Source organism: Drosophila biarmipes, chromosome X (assembly GCF_025231255.1).
Source record: "Drosophila biarmipes strain raj3 chromosome X, RU_DBia_V1.1, whole genome shotgun sequence".
Taxonomy (NCBI): domain Eukaryota; kingdom Metazoa; phylum Arthropoda; class Insecta; order Diptera; family Drosophilidae; genus Drosophila; species Drosophila biarmipes.
The window spans coordinates 5,686,881-5,703,447 of NC_066611.1; the positions used below are offsets into that span (position 1 = coordinate 5,686,881).

The 16,567-nt window shown below is 40.8% G+C and overlaps 1 protein-coding gene across 1 annotated transcript in view; it reads right to left on the reverse strand.

The window, feature by feature from the left end:
- LOC108032974 (uncharacterized) overlaps positions 1-16,567 on the reverse strand; it is a 52,919-nt gene that overhangs the window by 15,960 nt on the left and 20,392 nt on the right. Inside the window, exons 3-9 of the mRNA XM_050884897.1 lie at positions 11,254-11,460; positions 10,940-11,098; positions 9,988-10,405; positions 9,596-9,925; positions 4,442-5,343; positions 3,878-4,041; positions 1,394-1,946 (exon numbers count right to left, since the gene is read on the reverse strand). Coding sequence (XP_050740854.1) covers positions 1,394-1,946; positions 3,878-4,041; positions 4,442-5,343; positions 9,596-9,925; positions 9,988-10,405; positions 10,940-11,098; positions 11,254-11,382 — 2,655 coding nt within the window. The 5' untranslated portion in view covers positions 11,383-11,460. The remainder of the gene's footprint in view (positions 1-1,393; positions 1,947-3,877; positions 4,042-4,441; positions 5,344-9,595; positions 9,926-9,987; positions 10,406-10,939; positions 11,099-11,253; positions 11,461-16,567) is intronic.

The window sequence follows — 16,567 nt, forward strand, 5'->3', positions numbered from 1 at the left end:
AAGGCAAAAAGTGAAAATGATTAGTATGAAAATTCTATTTAGTTTATTGAAGTCGACTTTTCTTTAAAACCCTAATTTTGTAAATTTTATAAAAACGCGAATTCTTAAGTTTAACGTTGTGCAATGTCTGACCTTAAACCTCAACCTGTTTCAAATAACTTCTTTAGCAGATTTAAAGCAGAAACTTTGAATTAATTGTTTTAACAGATTAGATAAGCCACTCACAGAACTATTTTTTAATAACTACCTTCTAGAACACAAAATAAGTCAAATTCCGGCAATGCCTTCATAAAATAATATCTAGTATAGTCAAGTGGGAGTGCTCTTAGCCTGCCCGTTGATTATGGCGATTTTTCAAATGTGCCAAAAACGATACAGGAAAACACCGGCACAAGTGGGTCTGGTCGCTGGGGGATGGGTGGGGAAGTCGGGACAAGATAAGCCTGGCAGCCAGCCACTCCTCCCGGGAAAAAGGAGGCTCAGGCAGCCAATGACCCGGGAGCAGAGGGCCAAAAGTAGAACCATGTATCAAATGCTTACTCATGCTGAATGCTGCAAACTTGGCCCAAACCCACAGCCACATGCCCGGGAATACACCCCCTCAGATACATGTGTAATCTTTGGTTTCTTCGTCTTGTATACACATCTAGCTTTTCCTCTTGTCTTTTTTTATTTTCGTTTCTTGCGGCTAGTGCCACTATTAAGAATATTTCACTGCTGAGTGGAGTGCTAATGGCTGTCCTTAAATGGCTTTTGTTCCCCGGACCGAGTTTCAATTACTTGCTGTCCCATGTCGGTGCGATAATCCCCATGAGCCTGCTCCTTGAACTGGCTTAACTGGTTCCCGCGTCGCATGACCATGCAGTTGCCAAATTTGGGCGAAAAATAAATAGTTTCAAGCGACAGCTCGTTTTTGCGGGAGGTTGAGGAGAATGTGACTCGAATATTTAATATCTTTGAAAAGTTATTTTACCCTCGATTGGGTTTAAATACGTCTTACTTATACATCATTTATCAAGGTTATTATTCAATTTAAACGAAAGACAAATGCTTATGACTTCTTTTTATATAAATGCAAAATAATAATAGATTAAATAGTGCTTTAGTTAGGAGTTTGGTCACACTGGAGCGTTATGACTTTAGCACATAACGCCTGCAGGAAAACAATAAAGACGATTACTCATTAGTCAAGGTTATAATTCAATTTAAACGAAAGCCAGATGCTTTCGATTGTTTTTATATAAAAAAAATAAATAAATAAAATAACACTAGATTAAATAGCGCTTTACTAAGGAGTAAGGTCACACTGGAGCGTCATGATACTTTTTTGGTCATTATCACACTTTTAAAAGTGTCATAACGCCTCCAGAAAAACAATGATTTATCCACTCACCCTGCGGCTTTCTGCCGGCATGCTGGAGGTCCTCAAGCGCTGTCGCTCTGTCATGGGCTTTCCGGATTGGGAGGCCAGGACCACGGAGGCGGCTAGGTCGGCGATGGCGGTGCCCGATGTACTGGCTCCCGAGGATTCGCCCACGCCCCGCTCCCGCAGCATGGGCAAGTGGGTGGGCAACTGCTGCTGCTCCTGCTGCAAGTGAAGGAGTTGCTGCTGCTTCTGCTGCTCCTTGCTGGGGATCATGGAGACCGGCGAGGGGGACTCCGTGGAGTCGCCATTGCCATCCGGGCCACTAGTCACCTCGGCGACAGCAGCTAAGGTGGTGCTTGATCCACCGAGAAACCCCAAGCCCACGGTCAAGTTGATGTTGTTTGCCGATCCGCCAGGTAGACCACCTCCTCCCATGGCCTCGGCCCCGACCATACCCGGCTTCTTCTCACCGGAACCGGAAGCCTGGGGGTTCAGCGAACCCACAGTGCCGTATTGCGGTGACACCGCTCCGGACATGGCCTGCTGGAAGGTCAGAACTCCGGCCATTGACATGCGATCCCTAAAAGAGATTGGAACAAAAAAACAATAAATATTTATAATTTTATTAAGTGAACCCATACTATAAAAAATCGAAATTTTGTATGTCAGATTTAAATATTTTTCGATTTAAGTTGAAGTATGGAGATATTTTATTATATTTAATATAAAATTTGTACTTTTAAGAACATTAAATTTTGTTGTTAATATGACAAAATGTAGATAATATTAATATTTTTATATATTTTCAAAATATGTATAAGTTTCGTATAGATTATTATATTTTTGAAATAATTTATGAGAAATTTGGAATATTTTTTTACGATTAATATAGGTTCTATATAATATTTAATTTTTTATCATTAATCATTTTAATATAAGGGTACTTTTATTTCCCTATACTCTGATATATTAGGGTTTAAATGTTATTTTAGAGATATTAATTGCACAATGGTCCTTGCTTGGGTTAAATTAAATTCAAATGCAACTCATAACATAGCCACTTAATTGAACATTTAAAGAACGGATGAAAAGTGCCCCATAATCGCTGACTTTTAGTACAATTAACCTTTTAAAGCTGGAGAAGGTCTAACAGGGTCTTTAGAGGGTTTGCTTGAATAAATGTTTTGCATTATTATCTTTATGATTTTCTCCTTTTGTTTCAACCTTTTTCGCTTTTGTTATCCCTTAAGCATATTTTAACGTAAAGCAAAAGGACCTGCCTTAAGATTTTGTTAACTCCTGTCTTCGCAGACGGGAAGCAATAAATGTGGCCAAGTTTTACGCAATTAAAAAACGTCTCCCTTTCGAAATGAAATCTTGAAAAAGTGCACGAATCGTTTCCTTGTGCCAAGTGCTACCGAGTCTGCAGCTCCCACTAGCTATTTGCAAGTGAATTGTGAATGGAATAAGGCGCAGAACATTTGAAAAGCCATTTGCATTAAATCTGCAGCTTCCATCTCAAAAAAGCAACCCATTGGGCCAAGGTCGCACTGGGGCGCCAAAGACAATGCCAAGTTGTTGGCCCACAAGGAGGTGGCAAGAGGTCACATGTTGAGGGCCCTAGGCGGTCGGGGTCACCTAATTAGGGTGGCCCTTTTTCTTCTCTCGTCTCTCCCCCAACCCCACCTGCCGCCGCCCATTGTTGCAAAGTTTTTAATTATCATTTTTTCTTGTTTATGACTGGACGCCTTCTGCGAGGACTTCTGCCCCAAGCAGCCCACTGCTGCCACTTTATCATCAACTTAATCTTCTTAAGAAATGGAAAAAAATGTTGAATATATTTTGGAAGAAAAGAGGAAAAGCTATTTAAAATGGTTTCGTCTTCTTTCTTAATAAGTTTTTACAGCGACAGAGAGTTAAAAATTGACAAGAAGCATTACAAAACATATATACATTTTTAAGTAATAATTCTTAGTGAAAATATTATATTTATATTTATGATATGCCTATAAATGGGTTCCTACCAAGTTCTATAAAAAATGTAGGTTAAAATTGCAAAGGTGCTCTACAAATAAAACATACATTTTTTAAGTAATAATTCTTCTTGAAAATATTATATTTATATATATGATCCGATTATAAAAAGGTTCCTAGTAAGCTCTACAATAAATATAAAAAGATATTTAAAATGGTTTACTCTTTTTTTTTAATAAGTTTATACAGAGACAAAGAGTTTTAAACAGTCCAAGGGCATTACAACACATATATACATTTTTTAAGTAATAATTCTTCTTGAAAATATTATATTTATATATATGATCCGATTATAAAAAGGTTCCTAGCAAGTTCTATAATAAAATCTTCTTGAAAATATATTTATATGTGTTATCCAATTATAAAAATGGTTCCAAGTAAGTTCTTTAATAAATTCTTCTTGAAAGTATAATAATTAATTAATAATAAGGTTCCTAGTAAGTTATATTATGAATATAGGTTACACATAATATTTACCTGGCGCTGCTGCTCTGCGCAATCCGCTGAAAATCGTTGGGGTCAATCGGAGCACCGCCGATGCTATTCCTGGTGTACGTATAGTCCGAGTGCAGTAAGTTTCCAGCTATCGATGAGGCGCGACGTCTATTCAAAATCGGGGACTTCTGGGCCCGGAGACTCTGCTATGAATTGTGATATGATATCAAAAATAAAGAGACATATTGAAAGGGGTTAGCGGTGTCGCTGAAAAAGAACTTTGTGTTACACGAATGCAATTATTAAATGAAATATTTGTATTTAATGGTTCAATTAATTGGTGTTAAGGCGTCTGTTTAACTGCTGCTGGAAATATGAGACCGCAAACCAATTATAATTGCCAATTAAAATGTCAAATTGACTCAAACAGCAACCACATTATTATTTAGATTATTTTTCAAACTGAGCAAAGACATTTAATTAATGTCTCCTTTTTTACCCACAAATATTTTTTTGTTTTATTTTTATAAATAATAAAAAGTAAGCCCTTAATCCCTTTGTTTGATCGTTTAATAGGCTATGAAGATGTGATAAAGAGATACTTACACGACTGCCAGTTGGATTCTGGGCTGCGTTGACGAAATCATTGAAGGTGGTGAGTGGTGGATCCATCTGAGGAGCAGGTTCCTCGTCCAACTCCCACTCTGTATCGTAGTCCAGCTCGGTGTCGTCGGCGTACTGCTGATGCTGCTCGAACTGCAACTGCTGCTGCTGTTGCATCGGCTGCAGCTGCTGCATCATCTGGTGCTGTTGCAGCGTCTGGTGCTGCTGCATCGCCTGATGTGAATGCTGCTGCTGCTGCTGCTGCTGTGGATGCTCCATGGACAGGTTGTAGCCGTAGGCCGAGGCCGAGGTGCTGGGTCCTTGGTTATAGTAGCCGCTCTGCTGCTGCACCCTCTGCAGGGCCGCCTCCCTGGTGTGGAACGCCCCCAGGCCACTGTGTGTGGGCGGTGTGGGCAGCAGGCGGTGCACCACATGGCCGCCAGATGGCGGAGCCGGCGCCAGCTGCACCTGCTTCATGGGCGGCTGCTGGTGGCCCACCTGTGGGTGCTGATGCGGTTGGGGGTGTTGCTGCTGATAGGTCACCATTTGGTGTTGCTGCTGATGGATTATCTGCTGATGCGGATGTTGCTGCTGGTGACTCAACAGTTGCGGATGCTGCTGATGGGTAACCACCACCTGGTGCTGCAGCTGTGGGCAGCCTCCCTGATGCTGCTGCTGCTGCTGCTGCTGTTGCTGGTGGACCATTCCCTGGTGTTGCTGATGAATCACATGTTGATACTCCACCGGATTTACCTGTTGCAACATTACCATCTGCTGTGGCTGCGGCTGCTGCGGCTGCTTGAGGATCGGCTTGAGCACATTGTAGGCCAGCTGGTGGGGAGCCGGCGAGGGCACCGGGTTCTGGGTGCTGCTGCTCAGGCTGTCGCTCTCGTCGCAGCTGGCGTCTGGGCACCCGGACCGGAACCACCGGCAACAATCAGGATAAAAGAAAAGTAGAGGGGAGACCACTTTACAATAACAGCGGAATTCGTTCTTTCCATTTCAGAAACACACATTAAGGCTACCTTTGAAAACAAAGACCAGTAGGTATTTTATATACTCTGATGAAGGGAAAATCACTTTTTACACAGACCTATAATAAAGCTATACTTCATGGGTTCGAAGTACAGGAAAGGAAAGAAGTATAGGAAAATTTCCTTATAAAGGGACATATCTAAACAATACATACTAAACAGGTGAAATAACAAAAAAAAAAAAAATGTAGAAGTCCTTCTTGTTAAGGGAAAACCACTTTGCAATGAAAGCTGGTTGCTATTTTTAATTACAGAAGCATCCTACCTCTAAAACCATTGCCCAAAATAGAACACAATCTTTTCTGATTGAAACAAAGTGAACTACACTGAAAAACATAAGAATCACTTCGATATTCACATGGCCAATTTATTGAGCATAATTTTCCTCTCTTTCGCAGGTCTTTCAAATCAAGATGGCGACTTGTAAATGTGATAAGCCACGCAATTAGATAAAATTGATACTATAATTCATCGATATGGGTTTCATGTCTTACCAAAATTCTTCTGTGTGTACAAATAAAGGAATTTGGCCAGGTTAATGAAAGAATCCCAGAGTTTGATTAAAAAGGTGGTCAGAATGTTGGATAATTGAGTTCTGCCCTGGCCAGTTGACAGAAAGAAACCGCAGCCATGTGGCTAAACTATGTAGTGAGGATTGCTCGATTTTCTCGTCGGGAGGGGACATTTCACCTGTGCCCGGACATCTATATATAGCCCTGTCTCTCTCGCCTCTAAGTGTGTGTCTTGCCCAAGAATTATGTTTCCCAAGTTGAAGTCAAATATGAAAATGTTCTGCCAGAGCCCCAAAAAGCAAACTTTTTCCAAGACATTTTCCACCGTCTCTGTGCGGAAACATATATATATATATATATATATATATATATATATATATATATATATATTTCAGTGTGCGTTTGTGTTTGCTTTTCTGTTTACATGTTTATAACCGAGCTTAAGTTTTCTTTGCTGTTTCCTTTTGTTGCCGAGCAAAAAAGGAAAAAAATTAATAAACTTTGGCTCTTTGTGCGTCGGTGGGCGCCATAAAAATTGTTCGTTAGACCCGAAGCATCGCTAAAAATATGGCCACACATGACAGGTTAACAGACTCGACCGCACGGTTACCCAGTTAAATATTCATCTGCTTTGGGCCCACATCCTGTCACTCAAAAGTTAGGATTTTAAGTGGAGTAAACCTTGAGTTTTTGCCAAAACAACTTGACATTGCCAGGGCAAATCCCTGGGGATTAATGCAAAAAAGCGTCAAAGCTTTGCAGAAAATGTAATTAAGTTTGAATAAAATCAAAATGTGGCTATGAAATATGAAAAGTCAGCAATATAACTACAAAAGTGTACATTTTCAACGCCAAAATGCATTTATAATTCATTCGAAATGTTTTAAAATGCACAATTTCCTCTACCGTCTACAATCTCATTATTTTACAATTTTCTCCCAGGAATATGCCCCCGAAAGTTCAGCCCCTGTCCAATGGGTGGCCATAAAAATTGTTTTCAACATATTTATGATTAAATTTCATGGCTCCGAGTTTGTCTAGGAAACTTTCTGGGTGCTTTCTCTTAATTAGCATGTGGCACAGAGCTTAAGAATTTTATTATACTGGCGCCATTTAAATTTGGCCAACCAAAGCGGCGAAGAAGTCTATTAAATGAGACAGTATCTCTGTGTTGTGCAGTTCAATCATTCGATTAATGGGCCTGACATTCGGGGGCATTTGTCACTTGTTCTTGCCCATTCGGGGGTATGATTTTAACCAGTAATTTAGTTGATCCCCGCCGATTAATCATAAGGCTCGTGGTTCGTCTCTTCGGTTCAAACATTTTTCAGCCGCATTCAGTCGAATTAATCACCATGAAGTGCCCATCCATTATGGCAATGAGTCGCCACAGGCTCCTTTTATCGATCGTCTCGATTCAACAGTTTGCCAAATGCAATTAAGTGGACAAAGGCAGAAGGAATCTTTAAGTTAAACATCCTTTTACCTGACGGCGGGTCGTGGAAATGGCCGAGGAACCATCCGTAAAAGAGGCGATTATCCATGTAAACCGCCAATGTCACCCGTCTCCTTTTTGCCATCAACCGAATATAAAAAAAGGATGAGGAAAATGGAAAAGGATTCAGCAGGACAGGAGCAGCGGGTAAATGTCAGACCTTTTTCGCTTTATACTCTTCATTTGCCACTTTTTAAGTTGATGTTTAATTTTCGTTTGGGGTTCTCTTCCGGCTCGTGTTTGTCGGCTCTTTGCGGCGGCCTTGACTTATCCGTTTTATTTTTTAAAGCTTTTTTTATTTTGCCCAACATCCGTAGCTCTTTAAAGCTCGTGTCGCACACACAAAACGCCATTGTCGAAGCTCTTCTTTTTTTAATAACATTTTCGGCCTAAATTAAATCACACTTTTTAACGTAAAGCACCGAAAGCTAATGCTCTAAGCTGATTCCCAAACGAATTAGGTTGAAAAGCTGTCCAAAAGGAGGGACCAACGTTCGTTAAACATTATTTCTTGTCATTACCCGGGGCCAATATCAATGAAAATGGTTTAGTTTGGCAACACTGGCTTGCTCGAGAATTATTTCACTTGTAAAGTCATATTTTATAAAATAACACACTTAAAAATATCTGGAACTCTTGTTCTGTGTTCCCTTTTGCAATTTAAAAAATCTAAATAATAACTGAAATTAATCATTTTAATCCAACATCAAAAAAAATTGTTTAGTTTGACAACACTGCCTTGATGAAAATTATTTTCTTTGGAAAATTCTATTTTTTAATATTTCAAATTTGAAATTCTGTGGAACACTCTCCCTAGTGCTAGATGTGCTATTTAAACAACAACTAACTAATAACTTAAAAAATCATTTTAATCTAACCTCATAAAAAATGGTTTAGTCTGGTAACACTGGCTTACTAAAAACAAATTTTTAAAATGGCAGATTCGAAAATCTCTGTGACTTACGTTTCCGTTGTGACATTTTAGAAAACTAATAACTAAGAAAAATCACTTGAATGGCAGGTAAAAAGTCAACATTTGACAACTAGTGTAATGGTTGTCCAGTATTGAGGGCTTCGCACGGACTTTAAGGACCTGGCTCCTGTCCCCCGACTTGTTGCCAGGTGCCACAAAACAGCCGCCATTGCATCAATGTGGCAGCCGCAACGGGGACAGAGCTAAGGGAGCTGTTATACGGCGTCGTTAGCCGAAGTCTGAAGTCCGGAGTCCGGAGTCGGAAGTCTGGAGTCTGGAACCCTGGGGTACGGAGTATGCTCCACGTCATTGTCGCCGTAAAGTGTCACTTTGTGCCGAGGAAACAAGTCCGGGCGGTGGTCCTAATTAAGCTGCCAGGCGATGGCCGTGCAGCATGCAAAGGGGCATCAGCCCGCTCTGCAATTGGGGCCACCGCCCATGGCACGCACTTCCGGCTTCCGCACATCGTGGCAGGTCCTGCGCCTCCGTCAAGAAATGGCGGGGCGTGAAAGCTCCACTTGGTAAGCCCCACTCGCCGCTCCTTTAACTGGTGACTAATTCCCTAATCAAGAGCCAGCCCCTGCAGCGACTGCATTTCCGTTGCGACAAGCCAGATGGCCGAGATTTCCCTTTTTCCCGCTGTGAAAATAAGTTCACATTGCGTGCGTTTTTGATTGCGCTTTACAACACTGTCAAGAGATAAGGTGCACCGCTGTGCGGTTCACTTAATCAGGGAGAAACTGCTGCAATCTAAAGGACTTTTGTTGGAACCTTTTTTTAACCAGCTTGGCCTCAATCGGGCTAAGTAATGCCTAAACGTTTTTCTGCTTTCGCTCGAAATAAGCTTTCTAAACCATTTTTCAACACTAAGTTAGAGTTAATAAATGTTGACCTCATACCATTAACTTAGGTTTACTTGGAGCCAAGTTAGTTTTTAGCACTTACTTACTGGACTAGCTTAACTGTTTTGACCCTGCTTTGATAATACTTATAAAGCCTTTTAGTTTTCGGCTAACTCAACTGTACCTGTGAGTTAAGGGGATTTTACATAACATTTCAATTAAATGGTACTAGGTATTAAAAATATCAAAATATACATAGTTTTTTTTAGGATTCATATAAATATGCCTTGTAAAAACTCACCGAAATCGAAGGCCCTTTCGAGGATGACCGATCCGCGTTTCTCCTGCCGCTCCTGACGCTCCTGCAGATCCTTGTTCTTCGAGGCCGCCAACTCGGCGGAAGTCAAGGTGCTCGACCTGTCGAGGTTCTTTCCCTTGGGTGTGGGCGGTATCAAGTACCCGGCGGCATACCCCTTCAGATAGTTCGCCCCACCGTTGTCCTCGCCATCGGGCCCGGGACGTGGGGATTTGCCATTGCCGCGCACGCACTCGCAACAGGACACACATACTGGCTTGTGGCCAGAGGACAATTGCTGATTCTTGAGTTGCTGCTGAAGATGCTGGAGGCCATCTGCAGAATATTCATCATGGAAAACATGCAAGCTTTATAGATATATTCGCTGAGCAATTTACCATCGGCTCCGAGATAAAGGGGGCAACCGCGATGCGCCGTCGAACTGGTTTGCTTCAAAGAGGACTTGAGGTTCGACTTGGAGGGCGAAGCATAGATATTCGAGGTACTGCCTCCTGCTCCTCCTCCTCCTGCTCCTCCTCCTCCTCCAGCATCACCAATAGCAATGCCTGGTGGCAGAGTCAAATCGACGACACTGCCACTGCTGCTCGAACTGACATTCGGGGCCAGGGTCACGGGTCCCAAGCCCAAAGCATTTAGCCCATTGCTGCTTAGGGTCAGCGATCCTCGCGAGCGATTCCTACGCAGCGAGTTGACCCTGTTGCTGCTGGTGTTGTTGGTGAAACTTACATTTCGGGCGGCGTAGAGGTCAACGCTGCTGCCGCTGCCACTGCGACCTCGCGGCTGAAAGACCCGCTGCTGCAAAAATAAATGCAAATAGAAATATAACAAATAAATTATTAGTTAGTTTAAATACAAAAAATACATTTTACAAACAAATATTATAATAATAGAAAATATCATTTAAAAAATAATAAATCTAATAGAATTGATATTCCGTAACTTGGACATAACCTTTTATTTATTTATATTTATTTTATGGTCTATATATTATTTTATGGTCTTGCTCATATATTATTTATTTTAATGCAGGGTCACCAGCAGAAGCATTGCGCATAGCCCATGCTCTACACACTTTCTCTGCTAGGGCTCTGCGGACACACACACATTGTACTATATGCTTTGCTTCAGCTGGTGACCAGTGTTGTATAACAATCAGTGAGGGATATGGGATTTGATTTTTGGGTAGACAAAAAATAAATTGTTGGGTAAAACCCACAAACTCGGAATAAAATACATACATTTTTTTAAATTCTAAAACCATGTTAATATTTTTTAAAATCTGTACTTTTTAACCGAAATTGGGGCGATTTAAACGCCATATCTTCCCACCTGTTGGGCATTCTGCTGCTGTTGTTGCTGCTGGTTCTGGAGCTGCTGCTGAAACTGCCGCTCGGCGCGACCCCTTCGGTCGCCGCCACTGTGACTCCGCATGCTGCCGCCGTACCGCTGCCGCTGGGGCTGCACGGGGCTGTTTTGGCGCGGAATCACCTGGAAAAATGCAAGGAAAAATTAAAAAATAAAGAAATTAGTAATAAAATCAAGCGATATTCGGATTTGTAGGGTTGGTCGCGATTTTCGGGGAACATGCGCGCAGGGCGAAGGTCATCCAAGCGGGGAGGGGGCGGGTGTGTCTCAGGGGCTACCTTATCCTCCAGCAGATTGGCAAACAGCCCCACATGATCCTCGTCTTCGTTCATCATGGCAAAGAAGTTCTTAAACGTGTCTGGAAACGAGGCCGGGAACTGGCCACGAGCCTCCAACTTGGTATCCATGGCTCCTCCTCAACCACTCTTCTCCTTCACAAATCTTCAATATTCTTTTCTCACTCTCTTGCACTTTTTTTCTATTTTCTTTTTTATGAAAAACATATACATTTTTTTTTATTTTTTTGGTCCGTCGTCGTCGCAATTACCAAGTAACATGCAAGAAGAGAACAGGCATCAAGGTTAGAGTGGGACAGCGAAAGCGATAGAGCTACTAAAAAAGGCGGGGAGACGAAAATAACAAAATTATACAACATTAAACAGAAATCAAATATCTTATTTAGTCATCCCAGTGCAGTAGGCATTACCAGTAGTCAGGAGCGGAGAAAATATAACGCCTGGAAATCCCTCAAGAGTGAAATTCGAGTCCAAAGAAAACCCTCAAGAGTATCACAAATTTTTTTCCATTTAAATGTAAATATATATATGGGGACAAAATGTTAATCTTCAAAGCCTGGCGACCCCACAAATAAATATAAAAGCCGTTTTAGTTGACAGAAATCTTGTGGCCTTTGTACAAAGATTCATTCGGCAATCGCATCCATACCTTTTATAGGGTCGCTGTGATTAAGATTAAGGCCAATACCCAAGTTTTCGCAGTTGTTGAACTTTAATTGAAAGCGAACTTCTTTCAAGCGCAACTCAAGGGTAAGTGAGTGGGTGGGAAATGTGGGTGGTGCGGGGTGCTGGAGGCGGGGCTTTTCCGTCAAAATACTTAGCATACTTTTCGGCACCCCTTCGCTCCAGCCCCCCGCCCCTAGGCCAACTCCCATTCAAGTCCGCCCTCCACTCGGGCTTTTCCTCCTCAATCCTCTTCACACACTTTTCCAAGCGGCTAAATTTGAAAAGTTATCAGACCGCCGCGCCTCGCCAAAACGATGTTGAAGTTGTTGACGTTTGAGGTGTCACTCCACTATATGTATTTTGTGTATTATATGTATTATAAGTCCCGGAAGAAGTATATATGTACCCCCATCTCGAAAAAACTTGGGAGAAAAAGTTATTTTAATGGCGGCCTTTTTCCCAGACTGGACACCAAACAACTTATTCAACTTTTATGCACTGCAAATGGACTAAACCCACCGCCACTTCTGTTTAACAAAAAAAATCCCGCCATCGGGCATTTAAATGAGGTGCAGATGTGCGTCCCAATCGAAAAAAAAAGGAAGCCAAAAACGTTTTCTCTTTGCAACTTTATCAAAATTCGTTTCGCGTCTGCGATTTAAGGTTCTGGCAGCTTAAAATTAATGTGTTTACTAGAATTGACCAGGAAACTAATAGTTTTAATGGTAGTTAAATAGAAATAGTTTTTAAAATAAATAAACAGAAATTAGAAATAATATGAATACAATATGGATATTGAAAAGGAAGCAAAAATCTCAAAATAAAAAATATTTTGTACTCCAAAAATTAAATAATATAGTTAATAATATAGAGTTGGAAAATTAAGCTATGAAAACCCAATCTCAACAACCTTATATGCTAAAATATTAATAATTGAATGCCGAAGTATACATAGTATACCAGACATTTAAATGAGATGCATAGAGTGCACCTCCCCATCGGTTGAATCCACAAGTTGCCTCAGCTTTCTGGGCGTGACCAGTATGCTTTGTTGGCTTTATGGGCGTGCCCAGTGCAGTCTAGACTCTAGACTATAGTGCCAAGCCCAAGACTCCTAGCCACCAAGAGGTCATCGGTCGCCAACCGCAATTAATTGCAACGCAACAAATTGTAAGTCACTCAAGCGGTATTACACTTAAAAAAATGGCATTGACCCAAAGATAAATATTTTATTATTACGATTTCAACATTTTCAAAGAAGATTTGGCTTTCATTTGAATTTTGTTAAATATTTGGTCATACAATTATTTTGTATTTTTTGACAAAAGGTGTATTTTAAAGTGTATTTTATGGTAATCTTACTTAAGCATTTCGAGTGTTCGGGGGAGTAGCACCAGCTTTCCTAATGAGGGGATTTCCTAACCTAATCCGCTTTGGAAAAGCGTTTGATCTAACCGCTGCAGGGGCATAATAACAAATAACCATAATGCCGTCTAATTTTCCACTGCAGCCCGAATTCGCTGCCAATTTGCGGTGGTAACAGTTTAAGCCGGCGTAGGGTCAGATGCCACCGAAAAAAACCCCTTTGGCAATTTGCGAGGCGTCGGTGGAAGCCAAGAAACCCCCCGCTTTTTCTGTTTTTTTTTTTTTTTTTTTCTTTTTTTGCGCCCCCTTAAACATTGTGGGCTGTGAAACAACGAGAAAAAAGTTAGCCTCTTTCGTCGAGTTCCCAGCTCAACCATGTCAAGTGGGAACCTGCCCCGGACTCTCGCGTCGGGCTTATTAAAAAGTTGCGGACACACTGAACTGGTCTTGGGGGAGAGTGGGGTGGGTGCAGAGAAAAAAATCCATATACCTCAGTGCAGTTTGTCCATTTGTATATTGATATGCCGGAAAAAATTCCACTCCGCTCACACCAAAAAACTTGCAGCTCAAACTGACCAATATAGGAGTGCACTGAAAAAAATTATGTAAATGTCATTGTGTTTGAATTATCAATCTCCATCTACATACCAAAAATTTTTCAAATCGGACCATTTTTTAAAAAGTTATAGGCAAATACAACATTTTTGCTTTCCTGCTTGCATATCTCCATCTCTCTCGCACTCTTTCTTAGCTAAGTAACGGGTATTTGATTTATCACAAATTTGTGTGTTAAGCGCATTTTTTCTCCCTCTGTAGAAAATATTGCGATGCTGAAACAGTCGGGGGGTTTTTGCAAATGCGTTTAGTGTCCTCTAATGCTTGTATGGAAACGAGGACAGCGTTTCAAAAAATACACATGAGTCTACCTTAAATGCATGACGTTCCGCCACCATGCCCTCGGATCCTGGGACCACATATATGGTATCCCTGCAGCCTTTTTAATTAGCAAACCAAATGTAAATTCGCCGCAAAACGACGGAGAAGATTTAGGAGCAGGCTTGGCAGCAACATATTATGCTCTGTCTTATGGTTTATTCAGTCATTCATATATTAAATGAACACGGAGTAGAACGCACAAGGGCAGACATATATGGTCACAAGAGTTTATTGAGCCAAAAAGGCAACTTGGCCCCAATTCCAGTCGCAATTTGCAGTGTTCTCTCTCACCCATCTAACTTGCTGTTAGAGCTTACAGTTGCGGTTGAAATATTAGTGGCACATGTCACAGAAATATTCGGTTTTGTTGTCGTAACTTTTTCACAATGCTATATATTTTATTAGAAAACCAAAAACCATGACCGCAACAACTGGACTACTCGAGATTGTAACGTAAGACATTTGTTTCAAATTTGCACAATTTCTGAGAAATTCGAAATAAAATATAAAAGGAAAATATTTCTCATTTTTGCTTCATGCCGTAATGCACAATGTAATTTTGGCATGTTAAAGAATATTTTATTGAAAGCTCTCCCCTTGAGATATATATTTTATTTCAATTTGAATAATTTAGTGCAATTTAATGAGGTCAGTTTTTTATTAAAAAATACATAAAAATAAAGATTCTTTCTTTATTAAAAGATGTTTTACATGTACTCAAATCATTTTTCCTAGAGAAACTCAATCGGTTTAAAACAGTACCTCAAAGGTTTATATAAAAAGTGAAATTCAGCTTTGTATAAAGGTGGCAATAAATACGCAGAAAAAATGTGTTATATTGTACTGACCTTAGGCGTATGCATATGTGTATGAATTTATTGCTTGCCCTAATAGGTAGGCTACAAAACGCCAAATGAGCCACAGCCTGCGGCCAGAGAAAAGGGAGAATAAGGGGCTAAAAGACGCCAAAAAGAGGCTCGAAGGGGCTCGAAGAGGGGGCTGAAGAAAGGGGGACGCAGCCAGGGTGAGATGTGAGTGAATTGAGGGCTCCTAGAGCAAGGGCAGCCATAAGAAACGCTGGCAAAGGTGGGACCAAGATGTGGCATATGCCCCTTTCTGGAGGCTAAGCAGCAGTCAGCAGCATTCAGGGCCAAAACGAGCGGATTGTGGGTCCTTCTGGTTAGTGAATACCTTTTCCTCAATACAATGCAAACGCTGCACTTTAAGTTCAAATACTTCACTTGCTGTTGCTCCACTAAATTATGTAGAACTAAATTCAAAGCCTGGCTCATAAAATTAATGAATAACCTGATTTTCCACTGATTTAAAACCCGGTTAACAAATCACCGAATATTTAAAGGCAACAATCGTTGCAAGTTTATAAAAAATTCCACCCTTTCGCAACACTACTTTTTTTATACCAATGAAAGCCATTGGTAAAAAGAAAAAAGGAAATTCCCTCTTTCCAAAGCCAACAGTTCATTGACATACTCAACTGCAGCTCTTTAAATATACATTTCCCTAAATAATTTCACGGTTTGTCAATCAATTTCAGTGGCAAATAAACAACCTGTCTCCATTTTTCCCTTCCGACTGCCAACCATTTCGCAGCACTTGAATATGACCAGTGTGTGTGCACAACACTAGAGGTCTGTCAAATTTTTTTGAAAATTTCGTTCACTGTTAAAAACTTACCAGATAAAACTGGTCCAATTTAGATGTTCTAAAAAAAAAGTATAATTTTAATATAAACAAGTTTCTTGGAAAGTAAACTGAAAGATTCTTCCAAATATTTTCAAGAGTAATTTTTCAGTGTTGCAAAACGAACTATTTTCGCGAAACTGTACCGCTGGCCCACTTGACTTTCGGCCATTCCCAACCCATTTTTTATTTCTCTTCTCGGAATCAAACTTTTCCACTGATTGTTTGTATAGGTCGCGCCAGTATGCGAATTCCTCGAAGGAAGTATCCCATCTTGGCCTGATAATTTATACCAAATACTGACCCAAAATCGAGAGGTCGCCAAGGAATGTCTTCGAGTGGATGAAACAAAAAAAAGTGGAAAAAAAAAAGCGAGAAAAAGGGCAACTGAATGTGGAGTGCCACTTGGACTTTGGACGTTGCGCTGGGCAACAAACTTACACAAAGCATAAAACTGGCCAAAAGGAACCAGAAATAAATAAAAAGGCGCATGAAATTGGATTTGCACAACTACAACACATGACGAGAAAGTGGACAAAGTGGGTGAAAGTGCGGGGAAAGTGTGGGCCCGAAGTGTGAGGAAAATGAATGGGCTCCATCGAAATGAATGAATGAAATGAATGAATGG